This window comes from Halichoeres trimaculatus, unplaced genomic scaffold (assembly GCF_033239565.1).
Source record: "Halichoeres trimaculatus isolate MK-OKI-2021-1 unplaced genomic scaffold, fHalTri1.1 fHalTri1_scaffold_16, whole genome shotgun sequence".
NCBI lineage: Eukaryota > Metazoa > Chordata > Actinopteri > Labriformes > Labridae > Halichoeres > Halichoeres trimaculatus.
Window position 1 is genome coordinate 29,902,596 of NW_027437194.1, and position 16,785 is coordinate 29,919,380.

The 16,785-nt window shown below is 39.0% G+C and overlaps 1 protein-coding gene across 2 annotated transcripts in view; it reads right to left on the bottom strand.

The window, feature by feature from the left end:
- Positions 1-16,785, bottom strand: part of sfswap (splicing factor SWAP) — a 96,399-nt gene that overhangs the window by 51,687 nt on the left and 27,927 nt on the right. For both annotated transcript variants that reach the window (XM_074690408.1, XM_074690409.1), the window contains exons 8-11: positions 13,231-13,486; positions 12,685-12,837; positions 12,410-12,503; positions 260-326 (exon numbers count right to left, since the gene is read on the bottom strand). In XM_074690408.1, coding sequence (XP_074546509.1) covers positions 260-326; positions 12,410-12,503; positions 12,685-12,837; positions 13,231-13,486 — 570 coding nt within the window. The remainder of the gene's footprint in view (positions 1-259; positions 327-12,409; positions 12,504-12,684; positions 12,838-13,230; positions 13,487-16,785) is intronic.

Below are 16,785 nucleotides of genomic sequence, written 5' to 3' on the forward strand. Positions count from 1 at the left end.
GCAGACTCTTTCATCTCTGCACAGACAGTTCCAGCGTGATATCACCAGATGAAATTGTGGGCATAAATTTCAGAGCAGTCACAAGCAGCTGTGCATCAGCACCAACAGAGGACACATACACACACATTTAAACACACACGGGAGTCATTACTGTATGGGTAGGTATATCTAGCAGAGGCTTTGCATCTCATTTACTGAACTGAGGAGCTCATAACAGAGTGAAATATTTGTGTGATTGTTTCCTGTATTAGTGTCCTACCTTTTGACATCTTGGAGTCCTTGATTGACAGGTCTGACTGAAGTTTGCCATCGCCTGCACGCCCATCCTGGATGGAGGAAGGAGGGGGATGAGAAAATATATTAATCTCAGAAGACATGAGTGGGGTAAATCAGTGTGTGGCAGGACAACTACCTCACAACTTGGACCTAGCAGCTAAACTTTGCAGGGGTTAATGAAGTTTTGTGTAACTATGTAGATTGAACAAGAGACAAAGACAGATGGTGCTGTAAATGGGATTACATAGAGTGTAACACAACTTTATTTTCAGATTAATTTCAGGGGTGTGTCCCAGGGGGCTAGTCAGGGGTGGTATAGGCTCCCTTGATGAACTTATTGGCTGAACTTTGGTTCTTTTATGGCACTGACCAAAACGCTTGGTAGAACCAAGTATCAAAACATGTCTCATCTTTTGGTGCCAAAAGGGTTAATGAAGTGATCAAAATCTGATAGTGCCACAGGCGATTGGCTGTAATGTTACATGTGGTTGCAGCATGCAGGTTGTTGCCAACTTAGCACCTCTGTCCCTGTATCCAACGACTCTTGAGACCACTCTAGCGTCTATGTTTTTTGGAGAAAAGAGCGACTACTGACAAATTTAGCATGTATTGATCCCCAGCACACCCTGCAACTCAGAAGACCGTTGTCAAAACCAGACGAGCCCTAAAAAGTAGAGCCAGGTAAACAAGATTCTATTCTCAACCACTTTGTATTTAAAAAATATATATAAAATAAAAGAAACAGTGGACAATAGAATAGAGCCTTTTGGTATTGACTCCTTTGCAGTGGCTGCGTGTAGCTTTAAAAAATATTATTATAATTATTTTACTTCTCCTTCAGGGGATATTGATGATTGAAGACACTGACACTAAATAAAATCCTGTGTTAACATTCTGTTGAACTACGCATCCCATCTGTCAATAAAGCCTGCCACCGCTCTACTTGACTTCTACAAAATCAACAGCCCACCAACTTTCCATGCACCTGTGGCTAACCTAAAGTTTTACAGCCTTGGAAAGATAAGTTAACCTACAAAAAGAAAAATCTGGAAGAAAATACAGATTTGAATTCTGATGGATTCATTTAATTGCTAACACACCTGCTTAATATACATGCTTTATATGTGACAATAAATTATCAATCAACAAAATGAAACAAACTCAAGTATTCTTTTCATGATTCTACAATTCCATAATTTTAAGTGACGTCTCGTTTAGAAAGTTATTCACGACCTTTGACTAGGTTTTAAATTTTATACACTGTACTGTCTTTACTGTGAAGGTTAAGTAGATTTTGTGGCTCTAGAATGACTTTATTCCTGGTGAGATGAGGCAAATGGCTCTTTTGATTGTAATAAGTCAAAGACCCCTGCCCCAAACTCATAATGCTAAACAAAAATGTGCCGCAGCATTTATAGCCAACATTGTTTTTACACAGCTGGTAATATACAAAGATTTAGAGAGCTGCTAAGTCAAGTTATCATGTATATATTTCCACTATTTGGGTAGATGTATGTATGTTGTATGATAGGATAGGATAAGATAGGATAAGATAGGATAGGATAGGATAGGATAGGAGAGTAGATGTGAAATGACATGATACAATATGTCATGATGTACGATACAATACTACACAATGTGACACGATGTGACGCAACGCTACACAAGGCGATACGCTACAATACAATACGATACATGAGATGAGACATGACATGACATGATATAACACAATGATTTATGTGTCACAATTTATGATATGGTATGGTATTATAATGTGTGTTTTATGATACGGTATGATATAACATTATGTGTTATTTGATAGAATAGAATAGAATAGAATAGAATAGAATAGAATAGAATAGAATAGAATAGAATAGAATATTCTTTATTGATGCCCCGTGTGGGAAATGTTTTTGTGACAGCAGCTCACAAAAAGTGCAATAATGGCACAACAATAGAAACAGAATAATGATAATCAAATATAAAATCAGAAATTCAAAGAAATATAAGAAAAATAGAAAGCAGAAAAATATTACTGTTTACAAATGTATATAGGCGCAAGATATATACAAAGACTGGTTCTCAACAATGAATTTTTACAGTGAGTACTGGAATCATGTGCAAAAAGGCATGTATTTATTGATATGATACGATGTGATCTGGTATGGTATTATATTTTGTGTTTATATTTTTTGAAAGATAGATTAATCCAGTCTCTAACCTCTCTTTTTCCTCTTATCTCATTTTCTGATCTGGCAGTGTAATTAGTTGCTATAATTTCTAAAAAGTCTTTTGCGCTCTCTGATATCCTGCTGTGAAGTCTGTTACACCTTCCATCAACAAAGGTTCTCCACAAAGCCTTCATAGCTGGATGTGTGCACAGACCAGATAACCAGAAACCCTCTGAAGTAAAACCTGTGGACCAAAGTGCTCTCAGCCGCTTCCCAAGTATAAACTGCTGGTGGAATAAAAGGGAGAAGTGGTGAGGAAGCCAGCGCAACAAGAGAGGGGAAAAAAGTGTAACCTCATGAGGTTCATTTTATCATGTTTGAAGAATGCTTCAAAGTCAGCGTCCTGCTATTCAGCTGTAATTGAACAGCGCTTTCAACAGTTAAAGCACTTTGGAGCAGCCCATGAGAATTTAACTCCTAAAAACTTTGAAAATCAAAGTTCACGAGAGAAGACGCAGGTTAAAACTCCCTCTAAAAACTCTGGTAATACCTCAGCTGGGATTGGCAGGAATCTGATGGAGCCCACATAAACACCTGTAGCTCAGCCTTTGAAATCCCTTTGTACTTTGATTCACATTTATTGCTGTAACACTGAGACACAGTGAGGTTTGGAAAGTATTAATCCTTCACTCCCTTAAGGGAAACCCATACAGCAAAGCAGCAAAGCCACTGCTGGTAAAGGCTGAGTGTTTCTAACGGAAAGTATTAAAAAACAGTAGGGAAGAAAAAAAGATGAAAACAACAACAAAGCTAGCTGAAAAAAAGAAGAAGAAAATAAACTGACTCAAGTAAAGCTTTACATTTTGAATGCTTTCACAGAGACTTTATCTATTTCCTGCTTGAGTGACAACAAGTCTTAGCTCTTTGAAATAGTCTTTAATAAATGATTCATTAATTTACAATGTCCAGACAAAAAATAATATTGTTTGATCAACTTAATTTCCATAAATATTAATGACATATTGGCAAAAACAGGTTTGTTTTCCTTTGCATTTATTCACATTAAAGTCCGGTGGATCCTGGTTATGTCCTGCCACTCATCTACCAATCAGAGCTAACGTAACCTCACTCTTCATTTTATTGATAGACTCTCAAGTTTGAACAGACCACTGCAGAATAATTGCTGACTGTGGGTTGGAATGAACATTAGCACAAACTGTTTAGCTCCTGTGTTAGCCTTTAGCCCGTGCTCTATCACTCTCCTGTTTATCTTTCTTCTGCTCTTCTGTCCTTTTTTCTGTCTGACAGTTAGGCTCCAGTGTCCACCATCACTACAAAATTAATCACAGAAATTATCTTCAGAGAGAAAACACTGATCTCTCCGCAGGGTATTTGCTGAAATCCTGAGGTTAAATTAAATACCTCTTTAAGACTTTCTTAAAAACCTTTCAAAAAGTCCTAAGACCTTATTGCGACTTTAAGCTGTTGTCAGCAACCAATCTTTGGCAGTTGTAGTTTGCATTTTAACATAAATTATGTAACTTGAGAAGAAATAAAGCTTGAAAGAATAAATGAAACTAAATGTAGGTTAATTGACATTCCCATTACCACAACAAGTAACAGCAGTTATTCAAGACCAACTTAAAGAAAAAATAAAACTGAATTATTTCATCATCGTAGAAATTTAGGACATGTGCTTGAGATTGTGTTATGTGCTTTCTATCAGCGCCACATACGGACAGCTACTAAACTACTGTATGAACTGAGTTTGTTGTCACATTAGCCTACGGATATGTTGGGCTGCTAACGCTACGTTTAGCCCATGCCTCACAAAATGACAACTTTGCTTGTTGTCATGTTTTAAACAACAGCGCTACGTAACTGTATTGATAAATACCTACTCTCGTTGCGTAGTATCCAGTAAAAAGTTGATTTGAACAAGGAAGATTTGTTCCAAAACAAACACACACTGTGATGAGTGTCACGAGCAGAATTATCGTCCAAACACCAGGTGCGGTTATTTTTGAAGGTTCAGACCCTGAAAAAGTTTTCGAACAAGATGGACTATTTCCGTGGTGGATATATGGAGCTGTCTGTCTGGCGTGGCAGGTTAGTTTTTGAAAATGTAATACCTCATAACATTATGATTAAGAGATTTTAATACTTTTTAAGGGCCTTCATTTTCCCACAACTGATATATCAACTTTTAATACTTTTTAAGACCCCGCGGACACCCTGTCTCCAGTGCGGTGTTGTCATAGAGACTTGGAGGTGCCGTAAATCAATATGGTCATTCTTGACCTGATTAGGAAGCTAAGAGATAGTAACCTGTAATATTGGCGCTGAAAATCTCATTCTAAAGTGTGGATTATGATCAGGCAGATATCTAGAAGGGAGACTTTTTTAACATCACTTTGAAACTCCTTGCAGCCACATTAAGTACAGTGATGTTGATGAGTAGATTGTTTTCCAAATGATAAACAGAATTTTGATAAGGCTAAGCAGAACATCAGTTTTCTTCAGCAGATTCAAACCATAATATTAACTGTTCTGATAAATCTGGAGCAGATTTTGATCATTTTTACTGCTAGAATGTTGGGTTTGATAGTTAGTACAGTTCAGTATCACAACAGATTGAGTATTACAATGTTAATTTGTAATTTACACACCTAGAGTGCAGAGTGCAACCAAACTAGATGGACAAGAGTCTTCATGACATGGACTGTTTTTCAGTTTCAGTCATTTTTAAGAGAAGGCAGATTATTCACTCAAACAGTGACACTCCTGGAGGATCCAAAAGATTTTATTAGAACAACACAAAGTGGCCTCACATCCTGCTGCTGTCTGCTTTGACTTATTTCAGCCCTTTCTCACTTTTTTCATTAACTGTGAAACTATAAATAATGGCACTGACTTGGAGCGGCGATATCTGCATGCCATTAGCTGCAGCACCAATCACAAACAGGAGACAGGTTTCCTGATAGAAAAGCCGAGCAGCTGCTTGTTGGAGCAGCCTGTGCTGTGTCATAATGGGCCACACTCCTCTGCACTCTGACAAGCTAATTGATTTGATTCACCACAAGACAAATTGCTCCTCGCAAAACTTTTTCACTCACTTCTCGCCTCCTGCTTCCTCACACTTAGTCACAGCACACTCAACAAACCTTGGATATATGTTAATATACTCATAGAGTATGTACATGTAAAAAGCATCTATTCATCCATCTATTCACGTTACTGTTTGACTGTTTAAATCTCCCTTTATAAGAGCAGAGAAGACCTGGTTGACTCTACAACTCATACACAAAGCCATTTATATCAGAAACAACATAAAAAGGTAATTTTTTATGTATTCTAAAGACTTCTATATATCATGGGTTAATGGCTCTGGAGTGAGTTTATCTAATTTCTTTGAACACCTTTGATAACTGGTGACTGTGATGATGTATTCAAAGTTTATTCATCTTCAGTGGCTTCATGAGATCAGCCTTAAGGGACCTTGACAAATAACAGGTTGTGCTTTGGAGGGCCTGAGCTCAACACTGCTTTCATTTTATGCAGTTAATAAAATGTATCACCAGTACAGAAAAATAAGTTATGCTTCTCTTGTCCTTGTAGCTGTTTGTAAGCCTCTTCTGTGAAGTTAATTTAAAAAGAAAGGTCTGCCTTTTGTCTGTTCTTGGGTACACTTTGCGACTATCACGGTCGCTGCCACAAGCAGATCACATGGAAGTCTTTCAAGTCAGTTCAATCAGGTTTCCATCAAATTCTTGTATAACAGCCTTGTCACTATGGATCAACTTTTGTATAAAGGTTTACAAAGACAATTTGGACTAAAAAGACAAAAGATTATGTCTCCGATTTATCTGTAAAAAGGTATTTGATATTTTCGAGGACAGATTATAAAAATCAAACTCCTCTTTTAATTATGGCATCAAGGAGTTATGCAGAATAATTTAATAGCACATTTTAGGGATCGGACCCCATTATTTGAGTAACATTTTGTTATTCGCCCACTTTTGGCAATGTAACTTGAACCCACAGTGTTACATTTGTGACGCAGCTTTTTGTCTTTGACAGACTAAAGATACTAGGTAGGAAAATAATTAATGGGATACAAACTTATAACTTTTACAGTGACGGCTTCAACACACTGAACCAGATTTCAGCAAAAACAACTGTTTTATGGCAGCAACCGCAACTGTCTAGGAACATGATATTACACTGAAAGCAAATGAGAACAAATACAGAACCGCCTGCTACACCTGTGAAATGTCAGTCAAGAAAAGTGAGGTCTGGAGGATCTTCAACAAAAACAGCTAAGTTAATGTGCAGTGACAGATATGTGCCGTTAAACTTTCATGACATGCAATAACTAGCTTGATGCTTAGCCACGTGCGCTCAAAGCACAAGGAGAAAATAGTGCAGACAGGAAACAGTTAGTGTGGCATTAGATCAATTGCTACCTCTGTTAGCACATGCCGTTGTGATGAAACCAGAGCAGAGAAGATTGGCCTGCTAATAACCAAAATGCTAACTGGAGATATGCTAACAATAAGTTTAGTGGAAGGTGAAGGCTTCAGAAAGCTGATGGCATTTGTCAAGCCGCCACAGAGAACCACATCTACGAGAGTGGAAAAGATGGATGTAACAACTTAGATTACGGTCATGGATGTCAGTGTCAAACAGATCAGTTTAAAAAAAGAATAAAGAGTATCTGCGAGTACTCAAGTACTCGTTCATTAGATATTTAGAGGAATGGAATATAAGAATCACTGTAAATGCCTGTCCCTGGTACATCTGGTGTACAGCAGAGGTCCTATCTGCTACATTTTTACAAGGGCCAATTTTTCAGTAGACCGTATGAGGGCCAAAGGCTCTCATGAAAAAAAAATATATATATACTGTTTCCTAAACAATGTATTATTATTTAGTATATTATTTTTTTATTCCAATTTAATGTCATCGTTCAGTGATTGTCAGTGTTAATAGACTCCTATCACCTGCACTGAAACAAGCCACCAGGGGGCGTTTGCAAAGCTTTAGGTTCAAGGGGCAACATCCAGTTCAGAAAAATGAAGACAGTGCGATGGTGCCAAAAGTCACTGTTCATCGAGAATCTTCTTGAGGCCGGCTGCAGAAAGACAGAACTACAAACACACTTTCTGCAGCATTGAAAAAAATATTGACAACTGGCCGGGGACTGCAGCTGGGAATTACCTTCAAAGGCTAAAGCTGCTTCTTTTACTTTGTACAGTACAATAAAGAGGACTGTCCATGAAATAATAAACAAATACAAAATACAGCCTGGTTAAAAAAAAAACAAACAAACAAACAAACAAAAGAAAAACAGCCAGAGTCTGAAACGCTTATTTGCTAATTTGATAACACAAGTTTTTTTTTTGTTTTGTTTTTTTTCCGAACACAGCAGTTTACATTAGTCTACATGCATGAACATTAGTGCTCACATGGCAGAAGATTTACTAAAAACTACAGAGAAATATTGAGTGACTGAAGATACTGATTATCATGGGGGACATATCCCATCTTGTATTGTATTGCAATGTATCTCATTGCATTGATCATATAATACCTTCTTGTCTTGCATGGTATGGTACCATGACTCAACCAGCAATTTTCATCTCTTTAGTTTAGTCCTTTTAATGTAAGTTCAGTAATATGAGAAGAAAAATTGGCGTGATATTATTTTACATAATGGCAGCATATCAACACAATTACTGCTTTGTCACTTATCATTTACATATTCACTCATTTGTAAGAAAAGTGGAGGAGGGTCCATTTCTGAGTAGAATGATTAGAGCTTATAAAATGTGTAGTGACTTCATGGATAAATCAGGCTAAAAGTAGAACTTAATCTTTCTCTCTGATTCCAGTTTCTCTGAGGGGAATTAGTTGAAGGAGCAGACTTTCTCTGGCAACTTTCTTCCATCACCAAAGCTTAGCGCAGTTTGGGTTTGATTACAGTCATTGAAAGTTTAAAATGAACAGATGGTTTACTTCACTGGTGTTGAATTCAAACTGAAGCAGTAGAAAACAACTTACAGAGCAATAGCTCATGTATGGAGGGTAGATCAGCTCCAAACACCAAAACATTGTTCAGAGACTCAAGGGCACCTTTAGGATCCTTAAAAAGAGGAATCTAACTCGGGGAACATAAAGCCCTTAGTAAAACAGAGGGAGCAGTTAGTGGTAAACATCCCAGCATTCCCTCTGGGGTCGATACAATCTTACCTTATCACATCTTAAACAATACGCCATGCAGCTTATAAGACGTGCTGCTGGGGAGCTGGGCCAGCAGGTAGATCAAATGAGAGTGCTACATGTCTGTTGGCATCGCTGCTAATTGAGGGTGATGCCTCATTGAGGTCCTGATCCTCCAAAATTGGATTTTAGCTCCAGTGTTAGTGCACAAACAGTGATAGGGAGGTGCTGTGAAAGCCTTTCCGTCCTGGGAAGGCTGAAAATAGTAACAATAGATGAGGAGCTGGCACATATGCAGGCAAATAATCACTTTCAGTCAATATTTAGGGTTTAATAGTCCTGCAGGAAGCTGCCTACTTTTTAAAAGCCTGAAGCCTGAGTGTACAAAATTCCTAAAATAAGGAAGACTGCACAGAAAATAACTGAAAGACTCATTGGATGGATTGGATAATTTTTTAGATGTATTCTGGTCCCAGTAAGATCCATATGCTGCCTATTAGACTCCTCCTTGTTCTATGTGTCACTTTCTTCTGTCACTTCAACACAGGGATGAGTACAACTCTAATTTTAGCATGGCAGGTCCTACCTTATCAGCTGCAAAAAGCAGCTAATTTCAAGGTTGACTGTAAGTGCAGTGAATGCTTAGACCACCGTTTCCCCATATCTGAACCTGGGCTGCAATTCTATTAAACAGAACTGCATACAGGTGTGGAGAGGTGAGGCAGATGACAGGAGACAAATGAGGGGAGCGTGTTCTCTTTAAGTATGAAGGTCACCTCCTAAAGTGAAGTATTAACGTGAACATCTCTGAATGTGCATCTCTGCATACTGAGCTTTAACTGTGCAACAGCAGTAAGTTCAGAAAGCAGAGGAATAATGGCTGGAGCACTGGAAGAATAATGCAGATAAATTCTTAGACGCTGCCTGTAGAAGATTTGTTTTTAATATTTCTTCAAGTCTATGGCTTTGATTATCAAATCAAGTCAAACTTTATTTATATAATGCTTTTCATACAAAATGATGGAACACAAAGTGCTTTACAGTCCATCAAAAACAATCCCGCATACCCTTCAACCCAACCACCCTTCACCTGCACAAGGCTAAGGTTGAGTACAGATAAACCAGTTGAGAAAGCTCTATCAGAGGAGCTGTCTGCACCAGGAGCAGCTACAGGACACCGACACAGGCCCAGAGGAGAGGCGTTGTAGACACCAACCTCCACCAGGAACCAATATGACAGGCCCTAAAACTACAGCCAACCACCCCAGAGGAAACACTGGGGTCCAAAAAATGATAAAAGGATAACAATCAGTCAAAACCACGGACTGCATAATTACTGGACATAGTCTCCCTGACGTCACCCGTCTGTTTCTGAAACAGATTTTTGAAGCAACTCAGCTACCGCCACCATATTGGAAGTGACAGGGGCTTCAAGTACTGCTATAGGGCGCCTGTCAGTCACGTGAGCTGAGCTGTGCCTCTGATTGGGCGAGCTTGTGATCTTAACATCCTCTAAACTACAGTTAGAAAAAAATTCACCCCCTGTACAGTGTGTTCGGGTAAGGAGATTAGTGATGCAGACAGGAGACATTTTTTGAACCAGGCTGTAAAGCCTTTTTTGGCTTGCTGTGTATGTGACTTCTGGTGCTTCCGGAGCTAAAAAGCTAAAGGCTAAAAAGGTGACTCTTGAGCCTGCTTTTGAAAACATGAACATGTAAAGAGCAACAAGAGATAAACAACTTCCAGACGTGCTTTACTGTTAACAGTCTAGTTGGTAACCTGAGAGAAGGTGTTTTAAAGTGAAGGGAGTGACATCATTTCTTGGTCATTGCATCATTACTTCATCTGTCACCTGCAAATCTACCGTAAATGCAAAGATACACAAAGGCTTTGTTGCTTATTACAGAGACTAAGCCCTAAAGCAAACTGTGACTGTCTTGTATCTCCTTTACGTTCATCAGGTCTTAAGTGTGCAACAATACTATAATGATTAAAGATAGACTGATACAGATTTTTCAGGGCCGATACCTATTATTTGTAGTAAAGGAGGCCGATAACCGATATTTAAGGCCAATGTTAATTTGCAGTCAAAGTGAAAATATTGGTGTTGAAATTTTGAATAATATGAACTCCAAAACTTAACTTCATTAAAATGCCTTCAAGCATATGTTAATTAAACAGCTCCCAGGCTCAGCAGCATGTGTTATAGAGTTAAATGAAAACATAGAAAACATTTAACTGCAGTTTTCTACAGTAAATAAAGTTTTCCAATATTTCAATGCAACTGCAATAACTGTAATAACTGCACTGCTGATTGGCTGTTACCCAACCCATGGCTCTGCTTGTAACCAATCAGATGTGGGTGGGACAGTGCTGGGGGCTGAGAAGTGACTGCAGACAGCGGAGCAGCTGCATCAGAGCTGCAACAACACAGTTTTACATTTGTTTCTTATCGGGTGTCGGATAAAAAAAAAGGCAGATGCTGATAAGTCTCGAAATGCCAAATATCTGATAATCAGCCCGGCTGATAATTGGTCTATCCCTAAAAATGATGGGGTTAATTTCTAAAAAACAGAGAAATCAACGTACGCCTCATACACACCAGATATGTCTGCAGTCCACCTCTGTTCTGTTGCATGTTGACTGCGTTTGTCACCAGCTGTCTGTTCAGTCCAACAATCTGTATGACTGACAGACAGCTGGAGTCACAGACCCAGGAGTTCCTGCTCTTCCCACTCCATTGATAAGTCTCTCCTCGTTCATGTTTGGCTGTAAAACCTCAAACCTGTTGACTCCTGGTCTGGCGCCACTCATTATGTCTGTTTGTCATCATAGTCAAGCTAAATATGAACTGATTATGACACAGGTAGTTTCTGTTCACAACGTCCTGTCCCACTGGATCTTCCCTATGATGAACTTATGCGTCACAGCTCCATGTCCTGCAAAAATTGGATGCCTGTGTATTACCTGCAACATAACAGACAAGCCATGCAGATGTACTGCAACAGAACAGATCCAGTGTGCGTTGACACATTAACTTGGATGGAAACCTATCTGATCTATTTCGGTGACAGAGCGGCAACAAACTGCAGACGCATCTGGTGTATTTCAGCCGCTACAGAGAGCAATTTTTTTAAACTGCGGTCAAATCGCACTGATCTGATGCATTCACAACATTGAAACGGTGACTGGTGACTTTGGGACACAACTTGCACTTAGGTATCTTCATTGAGATAAAGAAAAGAGCTCAGGCTGACAGCAGATTGTGCTCTGCCTGCTGTTTTTTTAACATTTCCTCTGCATTTTTTTGCCAATACATGCTTGGATATTACAATTTGATCATATGTTTTAACAGTTTTAGAATAGAATCTAAAAAACAAGATCTTTTTTGCTTTAGCCCAATTGATAATTTCCCCTTCACAATGATCTTCCTTTGTTCCAACCTGTTCTGTTCACCAGTCGGCTACAGCTACAGTGTTTATCACGAGACAGTTTGCAAAACTTAATTGAACCTTTTATAGTTCAGTAGCATCTGTCTTTAGTCTGTGGCTGTGGTGTCACCCTATACATGAGCATCCATCTGCAGGGAACTGTAAGTACCTGTGCCAAATTGCAGCAATGTGGCACGAGGATTTGTTAACTAGAGCACAAAGCCGCAGGGTACCCACACACACACCCACACACACACACACACACACACACACACACACACAAAACAGTAAACATTAGGCTTACAATACCTCTGGCAAGCTTTTTCCTTCCTTGTGCATGAAGTAATTCTTCTTAAACTCGTAATAGGTGTTGTATTGATGCCAAGACTGCAAAAAGTCAAATCTATAGCAGGCAGAGAGAGAAGGACACACTGTATGAGATGAAAGGTGAGCACTCATAAAAGATGAGCCAGAGGATGATGAAGAGAGGCTCAGCAGTATCTGGAGGGAAAATTTACTGATAAGAGTTCCTTAAACCAAGCCCTGACAGGGCCAATGGATTTATTTCTTACGAGAACACTTACCGTGGATCATTCTTGGCACGGACACTGGCCTCAAACTTAAGCCCGTTCCTCGCAACATACTCGGCCAGCTTGTCTATGACTGGCTGGATGTCAGGCGGTGGGGGGATGATGGCTGGTGCTGCTGGTGTGGAGGCTTGGGGTTCAGCTTTCAAGCTAATACGGGGGAAACAGTGGAGGTTTAGAGAAGCATTTTGTTGTGTTTATGTACTTCTAGAGCATTCAGAATTTGTTTTTTGTGCTGTTTCTATTGAATCAGAATGTTTGATCAAATTACAGCCTTCATTAAAGGAACAGATTGCTCAAATCCCTCTTTTAAAGAAAATAATACTAATTGAAGATTTTAGTGAATAAAACTTTGAAAGCTAAGCACAAATCAATTGAAGTCTTAATACAGCTCTCTGTAAAATTGCTTAATCAATATCTTCATTCAGAGATTTGTTGTGGATAACTTTTGTTGAAGCGTTTTAACAAATCAGGATGAACAGCACTAAAAATTAAATTAACTTAGCAAACCCACAATAAATAGGAATGTCCTTCACTACTCACCTGCTTTCTGCAACAGCAACAGAAGCAGCAGAGCTGGTGACGTGAGCAGAGGTGGTAGCTGCTGGTGTCACTGAGATACTCTCAGATGGGGTGGATGTGGATGTAGTTTCTACATTAGGCAAAGCACCAGAAGATGCCGGAGTTGCAGTAACAGCTGAGGGCATAGTGCTGTAATAGGAGGCGGCTTCTATCCCTGGAGGAGGTGGTGCCAAGCAGAATGTCCCATCAGGGAGCATGTAGTACCCATAATACATGGCTGTTGTAGAGAAAGAGGAGAAAATTAGCTCAGAATCTCTCCCCAGGTACGCACCAGTTCTGTCATATAAAAGACAAGTATTTATCCAAAAAGGACACAAACGGCCGAAATAGATCATCTCAATCTCCAGAGGGACTAAGAGAAGAGATCTGAGGTGGTTAGCATTAAACTTATGCTTTGCATTGCACTGAAACAACTGCAGCTCATTAGAATTACAAAGTAGTGTAAAATTCAGCTTTGAACCTATTTTTCTCTTCATAAACCAGGATTTTTTTTTGCCACCATTATGGATTGGAAAAAGGACCAACCTCAGATTTATGGAAATAAAATCAACACAAATGGCATGCTCATGCAAAGCAGTTGTGTTGAGTTTAGATATCAGGAACATAAAAGTAAATCTCAGTAAGAAATTCAAAACTTGTCATCTGTGCTTTGAAGGTTTGTAAATACCCCTGTAAAATGATGCTGGGACGATTCATTGACTCTTACACCAACCAGTGGAGTCTAGACTGGATTACCAAACTTATTAAGTGTCTTTGTGAGCTTGCGTTGACAATTTGTGTTCCTTTACATGCTAATTTAAAGAAAAGTGTAATCTAAGTAGGCATTTCTGTCACACTGACTGTGTGCACTCTCACTTTGGAAATGAGATACACTGTTTATATACAAACTAGAGCCCGACCGGGATTTTTGGGGCCGACATCGATACTGGGGGCAAAAAAAGCCAATATCCAATATATCAGCTGATATATCGACAGATATCCAATATATCAGCTGATATACATAATAAATTCATTGTTATACACAGGATATATACTGTATATGAACACAAATTATCATAATACCCATAGGATTCAAGACAGAGACAGAACACTATTAATCAATTAAAACAAGGAACTTTGATTATAAAACTGTCAACGTAAGAACTGTAGTGTAAACCAATGATAAATAAGAACAAGCTGGTAACACAATAATAAATAAAGAAGTCAAACTGTAAACACCTTAGATAAATAAGTCAATCTTTAAACACAGTATTAAAAAAAAAAATGTAAACACACAATGAGCAACTTACATGACGTTAAAACGCTGTATTATAGTCTTACATTATGTAATGGTGGACGTGTGAATTAACAGTAGCATTTATCTCTGTTTATCACTCAAAAAAGCAACTAACACGATGTTAAAACGTCACTCTATAGTCTTACATTTCATAATGGTGGACGGAGGGGTTGACACTCGGGCAGTGTGCACCCCAACACACAGACACAGGATCAGGAGCGACAGAATCTCCGTGGAGCAAAAATGTTTAAAATCGGCTACATTTTGGCCAATGTAGATTAATCAGCCCGATTAATCGTACATGAAGTATCTTTAAAAAAATCTGCAATCATCTTTATTATTTTTTTGTGTTCTTTTCATTATGTTAGAAAGAAAGCTTTTTATATTTATTTCCACGGGTCTCTCTTTTAGAGGCAGACACATAGAGCAGCCATGTTTGTCTACAGCAGGTTTTAGGGAACAGAAAGAGCGAAACGTTTTAGCCCTATTTCCACAAAGCAGTTCAGTTTGGTTCGTCTCTTGTTCTTTGTAACAAAGAGCCACATGCCAATCACAAAGAACACAAACACTGGATGTCTTCCATCGTTGCTCTTTGTTTACTGTGTCGTGTTTTTCTTTTTCGTTAGCGCAGCTTTGGCGTCACGCTATGTAACTGATGCTGCTATCAGCATCTGGCTTACACACCACCTACCATGAAGGGTCACAGTTGGCTGTGGAAACGTAAACAGGACTAGGCTTAACCGAGCCAAACCATACCAAACTGTATTGATCTAAAAGGGACTGCTTGGTGGAAACGAGGCTCATCAATACAAGCCTGGCTGCAAGTCCTGAAATCCTGAAATCTACCTGGAAACTGGAACAGACAATGACTAAAAGGAGAGTAAACATGGATGTTGAGTTTCAGAGCTGGAGGTCACCAATGAAAAAGTTGGGTCTGAAGGACGACGCTGCAGTTGGCTGTTTTTCAGTGTTTTTGTACCATTGAGAACGTTTCCGTTGCAAGGGTTGTTGGTTGTAAAGGTCATTGTTTATTGTTAATAGTATAGTCTAACAAACGTCATTGTTTCTCTGTCTGAGAGTTTTCTTTTCTCTCTGACCGTCAGAGGTGGATTGGTGCTTTATTATTGAAGGCTAGCTCTGTCAAACAGAACATGAGCTATCAGAGGGTGATGTAGCTGTCATGGAGCTTTCTGCCTGTTGTTTCTCCAGATATGAGACATGTCCTTCAGCATCAACGCTTATCAACATGATGATTGGAATTAATGACCCCATCTTTAGGATCCTGTTTGATCTGTTAAAGCTGAGAGTCACTTAGTGATGGGATGTTTGATTAACAGATGGGCTCATTCTAAAACCTGAATGCTTTATGTTGCTAAAACTCTAATTTTTACACACTGCACCTTTAACAGATCATGCAGATAAATTCTGTATCTGTCAGTAAAGAGCTGGGATTCTGGTATTAAATGTGCTCTGGTTTATGTGCATAAGAGGTCCTTCAAAGAAGATTGTGATTACTTCCTCTACTTTGTTATCTCCTATCACAAACTCAGTTATTGTTTCTCAAGATGACAGTCAGATTTTAAACAATGGCATAGCAAAGCTACAAAGTTCTTCAAATGTTGGCTGCACCAGAACCCCAGAGTAGTTAGCCCTGAGGGAGGCTCTTTCATTGTTGGACTGGGTTAACTAAACTGGAAAGTTTTATTTTTTTTTTTTTTTGAGGTATTAAACACACAAGTTTTGCTAATATAATTGCATGGCTGACTTAAATTCTAGGGAGGCCCCTTTAACTGTCTGTAAATAGGTTAAAGTCCCACCTCTTTAACTCATCCCAACACAAAGAGTTAAAGGGGACATATCATGCTTGTTTTTCCTTTTCACTATGTCAGACTAGGATGCCTGTAAAGCATTTCTGCCCTCAGTACAAGTCATTTAGTTCCTTCATTGCCCCACAATAGTGTTCTTAATATCCTCAGTTTAAGCCATTCTGATGATCTCGTTGAAACGCTCCGTTTGGAGAATGACCTCCAGTAACCTCGCAACGTCACAGCTCTTTGTGCTCTGATTAGTCAGTTCTATCAGAGGGGCGGAGGGGGTAGAGCCAGGGGGCAGTTTTTGCAGCATGGCAGTATTTACAAAATTGCCATATTGAATGGAGCAGACCGAGTGAAATTGCTGTTTGCCAAAACTTCACCGGAAGGCATTGATAGCACTGATAAAATGGCATAGTGTAGGATACG